We start from the raw sequence: 22,101 nt of genomic DNA, 5'->3' as shown, positions 1-22,101 counted from the left end.
GTTTGTGCTGGTATAGGGCAGGCTGGGGTGGTATAGGGCAGGTTGCGGTGGTATAGGGCAGGTTGCGGTGGTATAGGGCAGGTTGCGGTGGTATAGGGCTGGCTGGGGTGGTATAGGGCTGGTTGCGGTGGCGTAGGGCAGGCTGGGGTGGTATAGGGCAGTTTGCGGTGGTATAGGGCAGGCTGGGGTGGTATAAGGCTGGCTGGGGTGGTATAGGGCTGGCTGGGGTGGTATAGGGCAGGTTGCGGTGGTATAGGGCAGTTTGCGGTGGTATAGGGCAGGCTGGGGTGGTATAGGGCTGGTTGCGGTGGCATAGGGCAGGCTGGGGTGGTTTAGAGCAGGCTGGGGTGGTATAGGGCAGGCTGCTGTGGTATAGGGTAGGTTGCGGTGGTATAGGGCAGGTTGGGGTGATGTAGGGCAGGCTGGAGTGGCATAGGGCAAGTTGGGTGGCACAAACCACCCACCTCTACCCCAATTCCCCCTTCTAGCACATGGTTGTAGATGATTTGGAAAGAGTGCTAGGTCCCCGGTCCTAGCACAAACCCTTCCAAATCACCCTCCTAGCCACAAACCCACCCAAATTCCTCCTCCTATCACCCCCTCACGTGCTCTCAAATAACCATTCTAGCACAAACCACCCACCTCTACCCCAATTCCCCCTTCTAGCACATGGTTGTAGATGATTTGGAAAGAGTGCTAGGTCCCCGGTCCTAGCACAAACCCTTCCAAATCACCCTATCCTGTCCAGCGCCCTGCAGGCGCACCTCCAAATGGCCCCTGTAAATTAAAGTATAGGGTGGTATTGGGCAGGCTGGTTTGATATAGGGCAGGTTGGGGTTGTATAGTGCAGGCTGGGGTTGTATAGGGCAGGCTGGATTTGTAAAGGGCAGGCTGGGGTGGTATAGGGCAGTTTGCGGTGGCATGGGTCAGGTTGGGGAGATATAGGGCAGGCTGGGGTGGTATAGGGCAGGTTGAGGTGGTATACGGCAGGCTGGGGTGATATACGGCAGGCTGGGGTGGTATAGGCCAGTTCGCGGTGGCATGGGTCAGGTTGGGGAGATATAGGGCAGGCTGGGGTGGTATAGGGCAGGTTGAGGTGGTATACGGCAGGCTGGGGTGATATACGGCAGGCTGGGGTGATATACGGCAGGCTGGGGAGGTATAGGGCAGGCTGGGGTGGTATAGGGCAGGCTGGGGTGGTGTAGGGCAGGCTGGGGTGGTGTAGGGCAGTTTGCGGTGGTATAGGACAGCCTGGGTTGGTATAGGACAGGCTGGGGTGGTATAGGGCAGGTTGCGGTGGTATAGGGCTGGCTGGGGTGGTATAGGGCTGGTTGCGGTGGTATAGGGCAGTTTGCAGTGGTATAGGGCAGGCTGGGGTGGTATAGAGCAGGCTGGGGTGGTATAGGATAGGTTGCGGTGGTATAGGGCAGGTTGGGGTGATGTAGGGCAGGCTGGAGTGGCATAGGGCAAGTTGGGTGGCACAAACCACCCACCTCTACCCCAATTCCCCCTTCTAGCACATGGTTGTAGATGATTTGGAAAGAGTGCTAGGTCCCCGGTCCTAGCACAAACCCTTCCAAATCACCCTCCTAGCCACAAACCCACCCAAATTCCTCCTCCTATCACCCCCTCACCTGCTCTCAAATCCCCCTTCTAGCACATGGTTGTAGATGATTTGGAAAGAGTGCTAGGTCTCCGGTCCTAGCACAAACCCTTCCAAATCACCCTCCTAGCACAACTGGCCTAATCCCTCCTAACACAGCCCACCCTATCCCTCCTAGCACACTAAACTCCCTAATCCCTCCTAGCACAACCCCCTTACCTCTACCCTGATCCCAACAACCTGGTGTGTTTGGCTTCATTTCAGCTTCTGCATGGCTTTCCATTCGTCACTGACAAAGGAAAAGCCATCAAACAGCTTCTGTTTCTCAGCTGAAATAGGATCCATAGGATTTCCCCAATCATTCATGTTGTTCATCAGGTCTTCCGGTTCTATCGTCTCTCTTGTCAAGTTTCTGAAGCCCTAAAAAAGAGAAATCCATGAGATCCACTACTAATTACAAGAAATGCCCCTATGACCTCTGTGAGATGTCAAATACCAGTCACCACTGTGCATAAGTAAAGATGAGGATTTTCACTATTAGAATTGTGCAAACTCACTTCTGAATAGTTTATATTTGTCCCCTAATCTCACTTTACTCACTTCTCCTGAGTCTTCAGATTGAGAGTCAGGCTGAGATCTGCCAGTTGCTATCTTCACATTCACAGCTTTACACATTGGGGTTGATTTAGTAAAGGCAAGTATTCTGTGTACTGCAAGTGAGCTTGCTTTAGAGCTTAGTAAATGAGGTAAAGCTTCACTTTTCACTTTACATAGAATACCCAATCACTTGCAAGGAAAAAAAAAACACATTTTTACTTGCACATGATTGGATGATAGAAATCAGCAGAGCTTTCCCTCGGATCTAGAGCAGCTGCACTTGCACTACACAGTATATTGTTTCCTCTATAAACACCCCCGCTAAAAGTGTCATGATTGGTCACGGCTGTGTACAGTGACAGGTTGGTGGACCATACACACACTGCTCAGATTTTTTTACTTACCTTCCTTTGTACGAAAAAAGGAGGGGGTGCCTTCCCCGCTTCCAGTTCCTTCCAGTTTATGCCGTTGAAAAATGGATGATCTTGTATGTCGGCAATGAAATCATTGCGTCTGCATGGATCTTTACATAGGAGCTGTAGGGGAAAAATAGAAAAACATGAAATGACAGCTATGGCATAACATTGCTAAGAAGTCTATTTATACAGTCCTGTGGCCGTCACTCTCCGCACATCGCAGGAAATACTCCACACGGCGCTGGCAATGTACATCCTATTAATAAAATGCTGAGCGCAATGTGGCGTCTGCGGTGTGTTCTCTGCATAATGCTGCAAATAATGCTTGATCATAGGATATGAGTGCTGTCACATGACACTTTTTAAAACATTTTTATACAATCATTACAATGAATGGGGCTTCACTTTTTTCAGTCCCAAAGCAAGTGAAGTTCCAATCGTATTTATAAAGCACACTGACTCCTTGGCTGAGCCTATATGTCTACTTTCCCTGTCCCACTTGGACTGTCACTACGTACCTTTTCCAGAAAGTCCTTGAGGTCGGGGTCAGTGCCATCTGGGTAGCGTGGCACTTCATACATTATGGTTTTTGTATCACCGTAACGGCCATTATAGAGGGGATAAGCAAAGATTAGCTCAAATAGTAAGACCCCCAATGCAAAGTAATCCACGGCTCCATCATACGGGATCTTGAAAAACATCTGTGGGAAAATCAGAGAGAGAGTAGGATTAGAGTGATAAATCAGACTGGAAAGCAGCATCATTTAGAACAAGGCTCCACCCAGAAGTTTTCATTTAAATGTATAATTTAGGTAATTTAGAATCATCCAACCTCTATGTGGAGCCAACATAAACTAGCCATTACACACTGTCCAGATTCACTGTCTGTACACACAAAGTATAAGTACAATTCTCTGACCCTTGTCAAATTGCAAGAGTAATTTTTATCCTGACACTAAGAATAATGATATCAGGGATACATAATATATGCATTTCAAATAATCCTAAACAAAGAGATGGGTCACCCAGGGCTGGGTGGTAACTGAACAGGACCCCCAGGACTGGGTGGTAACTGGACAGGACCCCCAGGACTGGGTGGTAACTGGACAGGACCCCCAGGACTGGGTGGTAACTGGACAGGACCCCCAGGACTGGGTGGTAACTGGACAGGACCCCCAGGACTGGGTGGTAACTGGACAGGACCCCCAGGACTGGGTGGTAACTGGACAGGACCCCCAGGACTGGGTGGTAACTGGACAGGACCCCCAGGACTGGGTGGTAACTGGACAGGACCCCCAGGACTGGGTGGTAACTGGACAGGACCCCCAGGACTGGGTGGTAACTGGACAGGACCCCCAGGACTGGGTGGTAACTGGACAGGACCCCCAGGGCTGGGTGGTAACTGGACAGGACCCCCAGGGCTGGATGGTTTTTGAGCTAAATTTCAATTGCAGAACACAAATTTGAGATTTCTACAGTCCAGTTAAAGCAGTTATTTACTTTCCTTATATGTCTCCCAGTTATTGGCACATTAAAGAGAACCTATCCCTGTGGATTAAACTTGTCCCAGCTTAAAATGCATTTTAGTCCTGAGACCTGTGATTATTCTACCTCCAAAGGGTAGACCAGGGCAGGCCACACTAGGACTTGCTAGCTTTGGAACTAGCACTGCTGCTGGGAGTCGTTGGCTTTCTTTAGTGCCAGATGGGACCCTCAGCTGAGACTGGTTCTTTATTGACAGATTTATACAGGTTTCTTCAGGACTAATATAATAGATAATTGCTGTGTGCATATTGTAAAAGCAGATAAATGTTCTTTTACTTACTTCTGGGGCCCCATTTAGCATAAATTTAAGGTATTCTGTCACCATGTTGAATCCATACACGTTGGTTACTGCTATGCCGTAGTCAGCAATTTTTACATGACCGGTGCTATCTACAAGAATGTTATCAATCTTGATGTCCCTGTGGAGAAGAAAAAAGAAGTATGAGGCCTGCAGTTCAGACAATTATCCCCCTTGTAACCCAATATTACTGATGCACAGAGGGATCAACAATCACAAAGCTCCCTTTTCTAGCACAGTCCATGCACAGCTTGATATGATTCAGGACACAGTCATATCTTTCATGAACTGATTGCACTAAATGAGCTGCGCTGTCATTAACCACTTACCTTCCACCTTACAGACCACTACTGGGCTGTTTATATACAACACCTTTGGGCAGCTGTTGTGCCCTCTAACCACTGTGTACCGAGCCATGCTTGTACAGCTCAGTACACAGACACAGTGTGCAGAGCTGATCTGAACAGCTCAGTACCTTGCGATTGCTGTGATGACCACAATGTTAATCGCTTCCCTTCCGCTTACAACAGAGGAAGGAGAAGAATTGTAGTAACTCATGAATAGATGGATCTACAGCAGCTGAACCATTCATTCATTTGGGGAGGGGGGGGGGTGAACTGTAAAATGATTGAATAAAATTATATTACCTGTGAACGATGCCTCTGGAATGCAGGTACTGCAGACCACACACGAGCTCCGCTGCCAGGAGTCTGAGCGTGGGGAGCTCAAATGGGACCGAGTAGTCCAACATGTTAAAAAGATGTCCTCCTCTCATATAGTCCATAACATAGAATAAGTAATTCTGGAGAAAGAATACAGACAGGTCAGTGAATGAATTTCAATTAAAAGGTCCAAATGAAAGTAACATGTTACAATTTTCTATCAAAACACACTACGTGATATCTATCTATCTATCTATCTATCTATCTATCTATCCCATATACAGCTTGTAAATGACACCATTGTATAATTTGCTTTAGCATCTCACTTTCAAGCAGTTGCTGTAAATACTGTAGTGTTCCATGGAGAAAGGACACATACACTAAACTTTTATAAGCACTGTACATTATTTGGTAACATGTTTCTGGTGTCTTCTCCTACATCGGATTAATGTCATCTCATCCTGGATTCAAGCAATGGATTCAAGCAATGTTTGTGCTCCTGTAACATTTTAAATATACTGTTCATTTGATAATTCTGAATTTTTAGCTTTTCCAAAATTACTTACCTCCGTCTGGAATGCGGCATAAGCATGGGTGCAGAAAAGACTGCCCCCAGCCTTCTCCAGAGCTATGCGCTCATTGAGGATCATGTCTGTTTTTTTGCCAGTTGGAATCGACTTGTGGACTATTTTCACAACCACCAGTCTTCCGCTGTCACGATGTGTCGCCAGCACCGCCTGTAGAAGAGAGACAGTTAATACATAATCTTTTCCATGCACTCTAGCTGTAACATCATTATTAGACAATCCTCATGTTCTATGCCTAATTATCTATCTTCTTTTTATGCCCTGTTGGTTTTGCCATTTGCTGAAATTTGACCGACTACCATATGCACCATATACACAGAGAGACTCTGTCAGCCTTATTCACCACAGGAGGCTTATTCATAAGTATCATAACCCAGACCAACCAATCAGAATTTACTCTGCAGAAGTCTGGTTGCTGCACCACCAGGCACAGTGTGACACTCCTTATTAAAATGTTCCCTTGCAGTGGGGTCACCCTCTGCACTACAAGGGTTAGTTGCTCATTGTACCTTAGGGATAATCAATAAGGTGATATACTGTATTTACTGTATTCCTTACTCCCGCAGGCTTACTCTGCACTGCATGATCACTCCCTCCGAAGTCTCTTCCCTTCATTGCCTGGCCAGTTGCAGCTCTGATCTCATCCCATATAGTGCAGATCCAGGAGTCCTGCATTATATGGAGGATGTTGAGGGCCATGGGAAGCAGAGGAGAGCACTGGCTGCCAGGGAAGTGATTAATAAGTTAAGGATCTCACCATATTCACCTCCCCTAGGCAAAATGAGCATTTAACCCTTGCAGTAGTTGGGGGCGAGGGTGTAGAGATACTCTTGCTCAGAACTTCATTCCCCTCCTTTCCCCGCAGACTTAGCTGAGTGTACATGTTTATGCTGCACATGGTGTACAGTCTTCTGTGAGGAGGGTCATATTGTGTCCCCCCAGTGTTTATGGCCCCTCTTTGTAATCTTTGATCACTTACCTTCCCAAAGCCTCCTTTAAGTATTGTATGGAAGATGAAGTCCTCTGGACCCAGGGAGGCCGTTTCACATTCTTTGCTTTTTGTGCTGTGAGTCAATGTCATTCCGCTAACTCCTAGAGAAAGAGAGAAAAAAATGATTATTTCAGAATTTTGCATCTCAAAGCGGTACAATTATTTTGCAGAGAAATTTGGCGTTTTATATTGTAGGCCTGTTATTCTTAGCAATAATACACTTGTGTTTGAAACACAAAATCATAAATTAAAATATAATAAATAAATATAAATAATTATAAAAAACAATATAATAATAATAAAATAAATTTCTCCTCTTTATTGCTCATTTCTGCAAGTGTTCTAATTTACTATCGCTGTTTTATACCTGGTCTAAAACCACTTTTGACGTAAAGGGACACTTTTTGGTTGCTATGGACAATCTCCAGTTTCCAGGCAGAAAGAACAGTATATATCATATAAAACTGCATGCAGGGCATTGGACAAAGCACTGGGGACAAAAGGGATGTGAAATGATTTCATACAGTAATGTAATCTGTAAGATTACAGTGTACTGTATGTGTTATGAATTTTCTTTTTCTTTTTTGCGTCGGCACACAGGACATCGGGGCGGAGGACACAGCGGGGGGACATCGCAGGATCCTGGGGACAAGGTAAGTAACCTCTTCCAGGTTCCTGCAATGCAATCCCGAGTGTGGCTCGGGGTTACTGCTAATGGTGCTGAAATTTAACCCCGAGCCACACTCGGGAAAACCACCAGGGAGGCTACGAACAGGTCAGCAATTGGAGCCCCTGTATTGTTTTTACAGGTTCCCTTCAAACCATTCCTGCTAGCTCCTTATGACCCTTTTCATCTGTCATCTTTTGCTGGCCAGCTTGGTCTGTTAAAGGAAGCTGAACCAAAGACTTACTGACCAGATCACCAGGTGATAAACTGTTACAGGTGGGACTCAGAAAAACAAAGACTGCAGTCTGCTGACGGCCTGTATCATGTATGTAATTTTACTTTCCTGTCAGTTACACTTTTTTAACATTTTTAGATCTTCTGTATAACAAACCAAATTTCCGCTGTTTGAATTCAGTTTTATCTAATGTTGAAGTTGATGGAGAAATACCCCCCCCCCATGTACTGCATGATGATCTGTTAGTATAACACTTACCTGCTTTGTCTGTTCTTCCTTTCTTGGTCACATGACTCTCACATTCAGTCTCTTCAGTGGATTTCCTCTTCTTGCCTCCCTGTTCTGTAGGGTGCTGTACTGTCTCTCTAGCACCATCCTCCTCTGAAGAGCTCTGTACTGTCCTCTTTTTCACCACAGGACTCTCACATTCAGGCTCTTCACTAGATTTCCTCTTCTTTCCCCTCTGCTGTGCAGAGCTCTGTCCTGTCTCTGTAGTGCTGTCATATTTGCTCTGCTTCCTTGTAGTATCATCTTCCTCCTCTGAAGAGCTTTGTACTGTCCTCTTCTTCACCACAGGACTCTCACATTCAGGCTCTTCACTAGATTTCCTCTTCTTTCCTCTCTGCTGTGCAGAGCTCTGTCCTGTCTCTGCAGCGCTGTCATATTTGCTCTGCTTCCTTGGGGTTGCACCATTCCCCTCCACAGAGTCCCTTCCTTCCTCTCTAGTGCTATCAGATACTTCCTCTCTGCACCTCTTTCTGGTGCTCATATCTGAATTATTAGATGTTGAACAGCAGATATTCTCAACTCTGCTGACTACTTCTTCTTCCTCCTCCTTAGATTCCCTAAGTTGCCTCTGGGAGATTGGAGCAAAAGGCTCCTTCCTCTTACGGATCTGTCTCACCATTTTATTATTTTATTTTTTATAAATTTAAGTATAAACAAACTGCTCTTTAACTCCTAGACTGTAATGTCCTTCCTCTAATATATATTATATAATGTTCTGTATAACAGAATAAATAATTAATCAACTCTGAAATGGAGCAACTGAAAACACGTCTGCACTCTACGAGCTTCTAGTTAGAAGTGTCAGAGTGGCATCTGTGAGCAGCTGTTTATCAGGTAGGACTCACTATGACATCATCACTGAACATGCGTTGCCGCGGCAACTAGCTCTTCCTGGGTGGCAGTTATTATGCAAATTAGCAAAATCTCTGCAACATTACTGGTCAGCAGATGTGGCAGTTATTATGCAAATTTGTTCAAATTTCCTTCCAGGTGTCATTTACCTCCTCTGACATATTCTGTAGTGTTGTACAATCGTAAATTATTCTACATTAATATAATTATAACTGACATATTCTACTTTTTTTTTTTTTTTTTCAACATTGGCTGGATCCAGCACACAACACTTATGTAAAATGTATGTGTTAATTGTATTTTTTTGTTAATTAACATGGACCCTGCCTTCGTGAGCTTCTGAGGGTTTAAATGGACAGCTTCATTTGCCCTTCAACCAGCAGAGCATTGACATGCTAGCTCCCTGTGAAAACTAGATAAGCATCTCCTTGCTGAATGTATATGTCAGTGTTTATTACAGCTTGGCAGTTTGCACAGCTAATATAGGGGGTTGTAAAGGCTTGTGTTTCTTCACCTTAATGCTTCATATGCATTAAGGTGAAAAAACACCTGGCAGTCACCGCACCACAGCCCCCCCCCCCCCGGCTTACTTACCTGAGCCCCTTCATCTCCTTGGCGGGGACGCGCCGTTCTTCTCTCCACGGAGTCTATGGACGCCGAATGAATGACTCAGGAGCGCGCCCGCAAGGTACCCCCCCTCGGGAGAGCACTTCTCCTAGGGGGTTATCTAATGCGGGGAGGAGCCGCCGCGGAACCCCAGAAGAGGATGTTCGGGCCACTCTGCAAAACGAGCTGCACAGTGGAGGTAAGCATGACATGTTTGTTATTTTAAAAAAAACAAAGCTTAAGTATCACTTTAAGGTTTTTTTTATTCTGCTTTTTAGGTCTGTCTGGGTCCCCTCTATGAGAGATATTCAGCTACCCATCCACCTGTAATTATTTAACCACTTGCTTACTGGGCACTTAAACCCCTCTCCTGTCCAGACCAATTTTCAGCTTTCAGTGCTGATGCACTTTGACAATTGCGTGGTCATACAACACTGTACCCAAATGAAAATCTGTTTACAGGTGAAATCGCTCTTAGAGCCCTTGCACACTGGGGCGGGGGGCGGCGTCGGCGGTAAAACGCCGCTATAACCGCGCCGTCCCATTGATTTCAATGGGCAGGAGCGGTAAAGGAGCGGTATACACACCGCTCCTTCACCGCTCCGAAGATGCTGCTAGCAGGACTTTTTTTACTGTCCTGCCAGCGCATCGCTCCAGTGTGCAAGCCCTCGGGGCTTGCACACTGGAATGAAAGCAGCGGCACTTTCGGGGCGGTTTGCAGGCGCTATTATTAGCGCAATAGCGCCTGCAAACCGCCCCAGTGTGCAAGGGCTCTTATGTATGTATTTTATTTGTGTTTAGCTGTTTTCTTGTGGATTTGAACCCCATGTGGATATCTTTTATCCATTTTCTATCATACAATCTTTTTTTTACATCTATTTTGCCATCTTACAGTAATTGAGTGCCTTTCCTGGACTTTCAGTATTATGTGGCACTGTTCCCTGAGTATATTTTGCTAATGTTTTCATGAAAAAAGTCAAAAAGTGTTTTTGGAAGGAATGGACTGAGGAATTAGGCTGGTAAGTACAGTCCTATATAAAGGTAAACTTATTTCAGAGGTGTTCAGCTTTGGGATTCCAAGTTCTAGATCAGCTTGACAACCTCAGTGCCTCTGAAGAGTTATGATAATCTGCCTTGGAGGGTCATAGTGACTTGACAGATGACTCTGTTCTTGCAGTTCCTGCAATTCTTCCACTAGGTGACACTGTTTCCCAAGGACAACATCCCTCACCTGCCTGACACCCAGCCACTGACACCGTCCTTGTCACTATGATTATATGTCATCTACAGCACCATTGGTGATTAGAAGGCAAAAACAATGCTTGGCGTTTAGTATATGTAGCCCCTGAAAGAGCGCAGGAAATGATTTTCTTTGTTGCCTGGATCTTGGTGTTATTTTCTTCAAGCAGTATTAAATCCAAAAGTAAATATTTATTATATTGCAGCTTACTAATTCTTAGATGTGATGGCTGCATTGTTTTTTTGGGGGTTTTTTTTAGGCTTTTGTTCCTTTTATTTTCATCTGGTGAGCGTAAGTCTGTTGTTTTTGAAACGAACAAGCTTTCCTGCAAGTGTAATAGGTAACAGTGTTGTGGCAAACCATTTACCACTGACAGGGGTGCTTACAGTGATCAGCTTTTATTTATTCATGTAAAACCTTTTATCCCAAAAGAAAAAAAAATGTTGCAGTAACTGTTTGTGTAACTGTGTGAGCTGGAGTTTGGCTTCAGTGAGTTAGTGTATCTAAATCTGATAGTACTTCTAATACTACCCTACCCTCAGATTACAGACATTGCTGCTGTGTGCCCGTGCTCCTTCACCCAGAGTGGCCAGTTCACCCGGTGAAAACAGAGGGGAAAAAAAGGCTAAAAAAAGAAAGCTGATGCAACCACCACATCTAATGATTGCCATGGTGCAAATATTTGTTTTAATTTTGGATAGAGTGTGAAAAGTTAGAACCTTTTTGTCAAGTTTTTTTTTTCCTTTCTTTATTTCTTCTTGGTAGATTCACCCTCTGTATTTGTCCTGATGGTTAATGTCACTGAGACAGAAAGTGATGGGAAATTCAAAGTACAATGTAGTAGAACAGATGGTATAGGAAATCTACCATTGGGGACCCCTGATTTAGTGACAATTAAGAGGCACCCCCCTCACGTTGTTAAAGTGGTTCTAAAGGTAAAACTTACTTAATGCACTCTTTGTATTAAGACCAAACACCTTCTGCTATTAGGACCGCTCCAGGCCCCCGCCCCCCCCATATACTTACCTGAGCCCAATCTTGATCCAGTGCTGTGTCTCTCCTGGCTCTCTCCTCACAGGACAGAGAGCCCATTGGCTCTTGCCACTGTCAATCAAATCCTGTAACTGGGATGGAGCCAAGCCGTGCTGTTTGTTTCTATGGATGCAGGCAGCACAGCTCTGCATTAAGCCAGCATGAGTGCCTCCATAGGAAGCGGCTTCTTTTGGGGGCACTCACCAAACAGGAGGAGAAAGGAGCACTGCCAGAAGAGGAGGATCGGGGCTGCTCTGCAAAACCATTGTTACATCTGCATAACCCCCATCCAAAATTTTGAAAAAAAGGATATACATCCACTAAAATGCAAGAGTTTTCAGCCCCCCCTTTACAGTAAAGTAGTAAAGTTAATTTTTGGTGCGCAGAGGATCCCAGCCTAGGAAAGGTGAATATGCAAACAAGGATTAAAGGCTAGGTTTTCCTTTTTTAAAAATTCACATATGTTTGTAGGTAAAAAAAAGTGCATCTATTATTTTTTTCTTTTGTAACCTGCAGAGCATTGCACCCAAGATCAGCAGATCGTTGGTACGATGTCTGGCTCCTGCAGAATCTCAGGATAGCTGTCTACCTTTACCTTCTCTATGGGCACACAGTTACTGAGGAGCAGGAAGTTCATTGAGAACTACAAGCCATCTGCTGCGGTGGCAGACAATCATTGTAGCTCTAAAGGAAAAAGAGCAAATAGATTTCAGACTGTACAGGCTAGACACGGAGCTAGATATTTTTTTTAAATTACGATGTATTAGGTATCAATAGTTAAAAATCATACAACATGTATGTTACTATATGAGTAAAACCAAACAATGCTAGTAGAGTTCCTTGTGTAAGTCATACACAAAAAATTGAGAACGGATACAGTAGATCTTCATGTGTTAAAGCGTTTTGCCAGATTTGCTTCATCAGGGCTCATGAAAGAATTAATGCACTCATCTGAAGAAAAACACGATTTACAATGTATTTACATAATATGTACATCTATTCAGTATATACTGCAACCATGAATTTGTCATGTGGTCTCACCTCAGCACAGAACAGCACCAAAGAATCCCCTGGACGGGCGCTGGAGCATCAAAACACACCCACGGGGAGTCGTCTACCCCAAGGAATCACTGAATATCAAGAAAATGATGACCATATATGTGACGTGCATTATATGATTGCTAATAAATATAGGATGTACTGGAGTTTACATATACCTACTTGGGATCTGCATACACTGTATGTATGAAAGGGTCTTACAGTGATTGTAAATTCTAGTTTGTTATTTTAAAAAAAAAAAAAATGTCAACCTCCTCTGTGCAGATAGTTTTGCACAGAACAGCCCAGATCCTCCTCTTCTCGGGACCCTCTTTGTTGCTCCTGGCCCCTCCCTCCTATCCAGTGACCCCACAGTCAGCAGCTTTCTATGGGGGCACTGGAGCCGAGTCACAGCTCCGTGTGTCCATTCAGACATGGAGCCCTCTCCCCTGATTGGCTGACTCACTTTGAATGCATAGATGCATTAAGATTTAAAAAAAAAAAAACCTTCTGCCTTTACTCCTTTTAATATAGAAGCACTAGATTCAATATTCTGGGACAAGTATAAGAGTTCTGTATATTAGATCTACAAGGAAAGAAGACAGATGAAGAAAGTTGGAAACAATGTGTTTAACACAATATTTCCTAGTATATATAATAATACACATATAGGCCAAATGCATGTCCATCATAGGGATAAATTCCTTTTAATTAGGTCTGTTATTTATTTGCATAAACTTCCCTATAGATGGTAAGCATTGGAAACAGCCCCTCTCTGTCAAGTGCCAATTCTGAGTTTTTCATTCCATTCCAGGCAGGACAATTCCATGCAGAGATTGTGTACTTCACACTACAGAGCTGAATCTGAACAAAGCCCGGCTGTAGGTAGTAAACCTATTTTCCAGCAGAAATAGAGAGATGAAAATGAAACCTGATGATGATGCAGCGTGCCTTCCAGTCACCAGTATTGATTAAAAGAAAATAGGTGTTTTTCTTGGGTTAAATGAAATCCTGGAAAATGATGAAAACATGAACACAATGGCCACGCAACACTGATTTTAATACCGCCCTTACCAATACATTGTGTATTATGTGCAGCCAAAGGTTCTCATGTCTCTGCTGACTACTGCCATGTACAGCAATTCTCCGTAACCCATCCATGGAACTTGTTTTATATTTTGGAAACATTTTAAACACCCTTAGCCCCCGTTCACACTGGTGCAACTTGTCATTCGCTTTGACCGTTTAAAATCGCATGAAAAGTCGCACCCTATTTGTGCCTTATGGAACCATTCAAATCGGTGCAACTCCGACTTGCACCGATTTCAGAAATGTTCCTGCACTATTTTTGGCAATTTTCTGTGCGACTTGCATAGACATCTGTGCATGAAGTCGCACAGATTTGAAATTGCGAGGAAGTAGCACAATTTCAAAGCCACATCTAATGTGAACAGGGTGTTGGGTCTCTTCTATAGGACTATTTCAGCTTACTTACTGCACACTCCCATCACAGAGACTGAGCTGTCAAAGAAAGCTCTCGGTCTGTACTAATGAAAGAGAACCACTGGGACCGGCTCCCAATCATGTGACCATTGTGACAGCCAATCACAGTGTTTACATGTTTAGGCAACTCTTCCCACCCACCACAGCGTTTCTTTCACTTAGATATTATGTCTGGGGGGAGGGGTGGGAAGGTCTGTCTTAAGATTTCACCACTGTGATTGACTGTCACAGTGGTCACATGATCGAGACCTGGTCCTGACATTTCCTGATCATCAGTACAGACTGAGAGCTGTCATTGACAGCTCGATCTCTTAGCTGGGAGCATGCAGTGAGTGCGCTCTCAGCACAAGAACCTATGCCTCCCATAGATGCATGCGGCATGTGGCCGCTAAAGAACCACCTTTTTGCCAATGCACATGTGCATTACGTAGGCGGCAAGTGGTTAAATTTCCCCCAACAATCCTTTGTCGCTGCCCCAATTACTCACCATGTTCTGTTAACATATACATATAAATTAACATTTTACCAGCAAGTCAAAACATTTTTCACCGTAATGCATTCTCTGTATTAACCACTTGCTGACTGCCCTATAGCAGTTTTATTGCTACAGAGTGGCAGCTGTGTATGTGTATATATATGTGATCCTGCCCTTCCACCTGCAGGGGGCGCACGCACGTGCTGCTTGTGCTGTGATTATTCAGGGAATAAATACCATCTCTTTCCCCTAATAAAAGCAGCACGTACAGTTTTATTATTATTATACAGGATTTATACAGCACCAACAGTTTACACAGCGCTTTACAATATAAAAGGGAGACAATACAGTTATAATACAACAAAACACAAGAGGATTAAGAGGGCATTGCTCAGAAGAGCTTACAATCTAATGGGGTGGGGCAGGTGGTACAAAAGGTTGTAACTGTGAGGAATGAGCTGATGGAAGTGGTAAAAGAGTAGTTGGAGATGTGATGGGCTTTCATAAAGAGATGAGTTTTCAGGGATCGCCTGAAGGTAGCAAGAGTAGGGGATAGCCGGTCAGGTGGAGGTAGTGAGTTCCAAAGGATGGGAGAGGCTCTGGAGAAATCCTGAAGATGAGCATGAGAGGAAGAGATGAGAGAGCTTGAGTGCCGGTTCACACAGGGGCGACTTGTCAGGTGACCTAGCTGCCTGACAAGTCGCCTCCCGTTCTGTACAATGGAACCGTTCTAATAGGAGCGACGCAAGTCGCTCCGACTTAGCAAAAGGTTCCTGTACTACTTTGGGGGCGACTTGCATAGACTTCTATACAGAAGTCGTTTTGCAAGTCGCCGTGGCAGTCGTGTGCAGGCCGCCTCGGTGAGGCGACCTGCAAGTCTTGCCGCCCCTGTGTGAACCGGGGCTGAGAGTAGGAGGTCTTGAGAAGAGCGGAGAGGACGATTTGGGTGATATTTGGAGACAAGATTGGTGATGTAGCTCGGGCCAGAGTTATGAATGGCTTTGTATGTTGTGGTTAGTATTTTGAATTTAATTCGCTGGGTGATTGGGAGCCAGTGTAGGGATTGGAGGAGAGGGTTGGCAGACACTGAGCGGTTGGTAAGGTGTAAAAGTCTGGCAGCAGCATTCATGATAGACTGAAGAGGGGATAGCCTATGGAGAGGCAGGCCAATGAGAAGGGAGTTGCAATAGTCAAGGGGAGAGATGACAAGGGAGTGAATGAGGAGCTTGGTGGTTTCATTTGTTAAAAAGGGGCGAATTTTAGAGATGTTACGGAGGTGAATTCTACAAACTTTTGATAACGATTGGATATGAGGCTGAAATGACAAGTCAGAATCTAGGATGACATCTAGTACCCTGGCATGAGGGGAGGGACTGATGGTTGCATTGTTGATTTTGATGCAAAAGTCATGGAGGTGGGCACAGGCGGGGGGGAATATTAATAGCTCAGTTTTAGAGAGATTTAGTTTAAGGAAGTGGTGCGACATCCATGCTGATATGTCAGTTAGTAAGTTAGTAATGCGAGAGAAGACTAAAGGAGTGAGGTGAATACATAAAGTAAACACTGGCTAGGCACACAGTTAACCCTTTGATCCCGTAGATGTTTAACCCCTTACCAGCCAGTGTCAGTACAGTGACAGTGCATAATTTTAGCACTGATCACTGTATTAGCGTCAGTGGTTCCCACAAAGTGTCAGTTAGTGTCCGATCGTTTGCCACAATATCGCAGTCCTGCTATAAGTCGCTGATCGCCACCATTACTAGTGTAAAAATAAATAAATAAAAATTCCAGTATATATCCCATAGTTTGTAGACAATAAAACGTTTGTGTAAACCAATCAATATATGCTTATTGGGATTCTTTTACCAAAAACAAGTAGCAGAATACATATTGGCCTAAATTGATGAAGAAATTAGATTTTTTAAAAAATTTTTATTGGCTATGTTTTATAGCAGAAAGTAAAAAATATTTTTTGTTTTTTTTTCAAAATTGTCAGTCTTTTTTTGTTTTTAGAGCAAAAAGAAAACAAAAAAAAAACGCAGGTGTGAACAAATACCACTAAAAGAAAGTTCTATTTATAGGGGAAAAAATTACTTACATTTTATTTGGGTATAGCGTTCCATGACTGTGCAATTGTCAGTTAATAATGCAGTGCCGTATTGCAAAAAGCGGTCTGGTCCCAAATCTTCCGGAGGTCAAGTGGTTAAGGTAAAAATAATTCCACTACCTGTCCTACACCTTTTTATCACTAAACACTTACCTAGCTCCATGTCTCCAGCTCCAGAGCCGCTCCCTTCACTTCCTGCTTTCACAGGAGAAATTGAGGGCAGCAGAGCCATAGGTTGCTGCTGTCTGTCAGACTCCTGTGAGGAGGGAGTGGGGGTGTGGCTTACTGGCACTGTGTGTGTCTAAAGAGACATACAGCCAGGTTTAGAAGCCAGTGAGAGCTTGCACAGATGTGTGCCTCCTTAAAACCCAGCTTGCTAAAGGAGGCACCCAAAAGGGGTGGGGACTACCAGAGGAAGAAATAAGCAATTTTTTCTGTGTAATACCGTTGTACAGAGAAGGTAACTATAGCATTTTTTTATTAAAAAAATAAATAAATAAAAGATACACCTTTATTATCACTTTTTAAGCGGGTATTCCTATCAGCCTGGGAATATAGCTGTGTAAGTCTCTTTGACGAGCCTACTGATTTAAAGTGGTGCCCTGCATGATTAAAGAGTTATTTCTTTACTTTCTCTAGAACAAAGGGACAGTGGCACTATATGACGAAACATGTAGGGCGGAGCAACGTGCTGATGTCATCGCGGTCCTCAAGTCTTGGAGAGATGGGCTGCTGCTATCCTGCCGGTCAGCGCAATAGTTTTTTTAAAGGCGATGATTTACTTTCTTCAATGTAAGTGCAATTTATTGAGCATTTGTAATAAAGTTTTAGGGTTTTATGCTATGGTGAGCCTTTTGTATTTTGGGGATTACATTTGACAACGCCTTCTGGATGGTTGGTTTGCATGTCATGAGAGGATCCTTAGATCGTACTTAAAGGCCCTGGCTGGGTATATAGCCACAAGTGTCACTGACCTTCTGTAATAGGAGGTCTGTGCAAGCTGGTAAGTGAGCAATTTGTCTATGGTGATGGTATTTACTGGATCACACACTTCAAGATGGCGGATGGTGTTGATACTGACAATGAATATTGATTATTTTATCACTTTTGGACTTTATTAAATTACATTTTGTTTGGTGTATTGATTCGTATCATACTATTAGGAATACCTTATAATCCTATATAGAGTTACTCTATCAGCCTCGGAATAAAGCTATGCTAGTCCCTTATGACCAGTCCACTGACTTAATAACGGTGCTCCGAATGATTACAGAGGCATTTCTTTACTTTCTATAGAACAAACACAGAAACCCTTGAGCCTCCCGCCCACCAGCATGCAGGAAAAATGTGAACACTAGAGGGCGCCAAATTACTGTGAATGACAACACTGAAGTTCTGAATTCTACAAGTCTTCAGACCTTTATCTATTAGTTACAGGTCAGTTGGCACAGCATGACTTTTCTCAATGGTTCAAACGACAAAGAACACCAGGACGTACGCAGTAAGGTTTCACTTACAAATGATTATTTATCTTCAGTATGAAGAAGCATGTTAGAGGAAGTTGCAGAAATGTGTTTTTGGCTTCAGTTTTAATGCTTTTTAACAAATGAATATATTAATGTTTTCGTATCTTTTTGAATTGATTGTATAATTTTTACATGGATCAAAGTAAAGTTCACATTTCATAATTTCAGTGAATGCTGATTGGATACTTTGGGTTACTGCATCCTAATCTTTGCCTTTCACGACGAGCCCAATTATTGGCTGTGTGGGGAAACATCAATAATAACCAATAAGTGTCATTATACAAAGAAAGGGGGCCTTTTAAAAGAAATATGAATTTTGCATAACTTAGAATCTGTTTTTTAGCAACCATAAAATTAGAAACAGTAAGAAAAAAAACAAAACAAAACAAGGGAAATTGCTTAATCCATGCAGGGTGGGATGAAAATGCAGGTCAGGAAATGTTTCTGCAGATAAGGCAGTTTGTCGCGCGTGCGAGACAAGGAATAATAGGCAAACCTTTTCTTACCGTGACATTCACCTCTGCTAACAATGGTGCTCCTGCTCAGGAAGGATGTTTGTCCTGATGGAAGTTGGTGACAGTTTCCTCCAATAGCCAGCAATGAACAGAGACCTGGACGGGATAGCAATCAGGTAACAGGATGGAGATGGAATGGCAGTTAAGACCGTGGTTACCTTTTAAAGCAAAACAAAAGCATGCCTGGCCACAGCCTGTACCTGCATATTACAGCTATAGAATAGAGGCAGTCTGCCAGTCTGCTTCAGTAATATGTTTCAGTGCTAAAGTGCATCTAAGCCCAAGAACAAAAATGTAATATATTGCAGCTTACTCGTTCCTAAGATGTGGAGACTGCATTCATTTTTACTTTTAGGGTCCTTTCACACGGGCGGTCAACCAGGCAGGCTCCGTTTTGCTCAGCGGGGGATCGCTCCGCTGAGCAGGCGGAAGACAGGTCGGTATTCTCTCACTGTGCTGAGATGGGACCTGTCAGAGCCCCGCTCAGATGAAAACAGACCGCCTGTCCATTTTCATCCGATTCCCCCAGACGGATGGAAGATAGGGTCACCATCCGTCTGGATTTCACAGACAGGATTGGATAGCGGCGGGTGTCAGCGGACATGTCACCACTGAAATCCGCCGCTCCATAGGAGTGAATGGAGGCTCCAATCGGGTCCCCCTGAAAAACCAAAAGGCGGACCTGATCGGAAAGCCCGTGTGAAAGGGGCCTTAGGCTTTTTCCTCTTTACTTTCACCTGGTAATCCTGCAAACATCACACTTTCTGTCTTTTACTGACTACGCTAATTTCTATGGAAGGAGTCATGGTTGCCACCCAGGCAGAAACCTGCTCGTCACATCCCAGTTATCCTATTGAAACCCACGTAACGCATAAGTGTGGAGGCAAAGAGTGTGGGCTTTAATATCCACGCAATGCAAATATGCTTTCATTGGTGGCAGAGCTTTCTGTACTGAAAGCATGCTCACTGCACAGTGATCGAGCAGTCAAAGACAGCTCTCGGTCTGTACTAATAAGTAAGAATGGGCGAGAATGGCTCCCTGTCATGTTACCACTGTGACAACCAATCACAGTGGTCACGCCGGGGCTGGGCAGGAAGGAGTTAAGTATCTTACTGGACTTCCATTCAAGACTAACATAGCATTTCCACGACATGGCGATCCTCTTTATCAAGGTGACAAACAGAACTTTGAAGCTGCTTCAAATATGTCTTCCTTTCTTCATCACATGGGGGAGATTAGTAGTTTACAGAAGGTAGATAACATTGTTTTAGGTTCCCAGTTCAACTCACAAGGATGCAGAATGTCTGGGAAGTTTTCTGTACTTGATCTACATATATTTCAAGTCCAGCTTAAGTGGCAAGCATGACTCCCTCCATAGATACAGTGAAGAAAAGAGCATAGACAGCCAGGGACAGGAAGTGTATTATTTGCAGATCAGCAAGTGAAAATAAAGAGGAAGAAAGACTGTAAAATGAAAGCTAATACAACTACCACATCTAAGGAAAGCTAAGCTGCAATATTACATTTTTGTTCTTTGGTATAGTTATCCTTTAAAATGCATCTCCAACCAAAACTTTTATTTTGTACAGAGTGGGACAGAGATACAAAAGTTAGTTTAAAGTGATTGTAAAGTCTTGTTTATTTAATTAAAGATAACAAACATATTATACTTACCTGCCCTGTGCAGTGGTTTTGTACAGAGCAGCCCAGATCCTCCTCTTCTCAGGTCCCTCGCTGGCTCTCTTGGCCCCTTCCTCCTGTTGAGTGCCCCCACAGCAAGCAGCTTGCTATGGGGGCACCCGAATCAAGCTGAGCTACAGCTCTGTGTCCATTCAGACATGGCTGACTGACTTTGACCTCAGCGGGAGCCAATGGTGCTGCGCTGCTGTCTCAGCCACTGAGAAGGGGAGTCCGTACGGCTGAGACACTCCTGCAACATCGCTGGATCTAGATGGGACTCAGGAAAGTATTAGGGGGGCTGCTGCACACAGAAGGCTTTTTATCTTAATGCATAAAAAGCATTAAGATCAAAAACCTTCTGCCTTTACAACCCATTTAAAGCTTTATGTACACTATAGCTCCTAAACTTGAGTTTAGGAGCTTTTGGCATTTTTTTTTTTTTTCGCAAAAGCACCTAAACTCAACTCCAGAAAGTTTATGTGTCAATGTACACATTGTACAACCTACTTTAGATATACCAACAGCTATGTAGTGCAAGGTCATGGTGTATGGTCATCCTTAGAATATACAAAGATGCAGTCTGATTAATTAGAAATTCAATAGATTATTTGGATAGACCATCACAATACACAGTTACTGGTATATCCAAAGGAGGATCTACAGAAATTCTCCAATCAGAATGTAATGTCCATGGTCATCTTTGAGAGAACATACACTAGATTTGTCTCAGTGGTAGATATAGTCAGCAATGGGCCCTTATTAAAAAGATCACGTTTTTAATTATTTGTCCAAGTACAAACACTTGTATGGATAGCATACAATTCTTCGGGACACTGTTAACCACACCCACTATCCACTTTGGACAGTTCCACTCATCGGAGAGGCCTGCCCAAACCCAACCTCTAATTATGCTGGGACAACCCACTTGCCTTGCATCACTGTAATGAATGTCTTATTGAATTACTACACAGTAACTCAGTGATCTCAGGACATCACCCAGGTTATGCATCTTTGGGACTGAGGTCCAAAACGTGGGACTGTATGGCCAAATCGGGGAAGTTTGCATCTATGGCTGTGGTCAGACATTCAACATCCCTCTGACTTCCAATCCAAAAGGGCATCAGAAGGAACTGAAAGAAGAATTATGCATGACTTACTGCCAGATCCGAAGATGGTGGAAAGAAGTCCTAGAAACCTCCTGACCCCCCAATCCCAGTGGGCTCCTTTGTAGCTTCAGACTCTGTACAAATGGTCTGTTCTGAATAAATTTGCACTCTGCTCTAGCTATACAGCATGATATCATTTACAAAATGGCATAAAGAATATAACATATAAATGACACGTTACAGGTATAACATGACAACACTGTCACAGACTGTGACTGTAATTTTTTTTATTCCTCGGCGTGCCACTTTTATTTTCACCCTTCACTTAACCTTACAAGTGCAAAGAAAACAAGCCTTGATCAGATACTGCTGATAGCACCACATAGGGCTTATTACTGATCCTATCAAGCCCATCATGTGTGTTATTGAAAAAAAATCCTGCCTTGATTCTTATATCTATTTATATGTAAATTGAAGATTTCTATTGTCCACATTAGGTAGGAAAGATTGTAGATTAATTGTGATTAAACT

At 43.7% G+C, this 22,101-nt stretch overlaps 1 protein-coding gene and 1 long non-coding RNA gene across 3 annotated transcripts in view; one reads left to right on the top strand and one right to left on the bottom strand.

The window, feature by feature from the left end:
* LOC141145801 (uncharacterized) overlaps positions 1-21,777 on the top strand; it is a 66,197-nt gene extending 44,420 nt beyond the window's left edge. For both annotated transcript variants that reach the window (XR_012244646.1, XR_012244645.1), the window contains exons 2-4: positions 17,382-17,534; positions 18,039-18,899; positions 21,436-21,777. This is a non-coding gene — a long non-coding RNA (uncharacterized lncRNA). The remainder of the gene's footprint in view (positions 1-17,381; positions 17,535-18,038; positions 18,900-21,435) is intronic.
* LOC141145800 (protein kinase C delta type-like) lies at positions 1,652-5,247 on the bottom strand. The gene is made up of 5 exons (XM_073632667.1): positions 5,107-5,247; positions 4,442-4,580; positions 3,135-3,317; positions 2,605-2,736; positions 1,652-2,023 (listed from the first exon to the last, which is right to left on the bottom strand). Exons 1-5 carry the CDS (start codon positions 5,241-5,243, stop codon positions 1,859-1,861), a joined length of 756 nt encoding a protein of 251 aa, XP_073488768.1. The 5' UTR covers positions 5,244-5,247; the 3' UTR covers positions 1,652-1,858.
* Positions 21,778-22,101: the final 324 nt, after the last annotated feature.

This window comes from Aquarana catesbeiana, linkage group LG05 (genome assembly GCF_042186555.1).
Source record: "Aquarana catesbeiana isolate 2022-GZ linkage group LG05, ASM4218655v1, whole genome shotgun sequence".
NCBI lineage: Eukaryota > Metazoa > Chordata > Amphibia > Anura > Ranidae > Aquarana > Aquarana catesbeiana.
Note: the sequence above shows the minus strand (reverse complement) of the source record. Positions and strands in the feature narration are given on the sequence as shown.

Bases quoted from the DNA above. Each gene is read 5' to 3' on its own strand.
- LOC141145800 (XM_073632667.1), bottom strand. From the start codon at position 5,243: ATGGACTATATGAGAGGAGGACATCTTTTTAACATGTTGGACTACTCG. The intron at 2,737-3,134 runs GTACGTAGTGAC...TTTCCCCTACAG, and splicing joins TCAAGGACTTTCTGGAAAAG to CTCCTATGTAAAGATCCATG. The intron at 2,024-2,604 runs GTAAGTAAAAAA...TCTCTTTTTTAG, and splicing joins CTTTTTTCGTACAAAGGAAG to GGCTTCAGAAACTTGACAAG.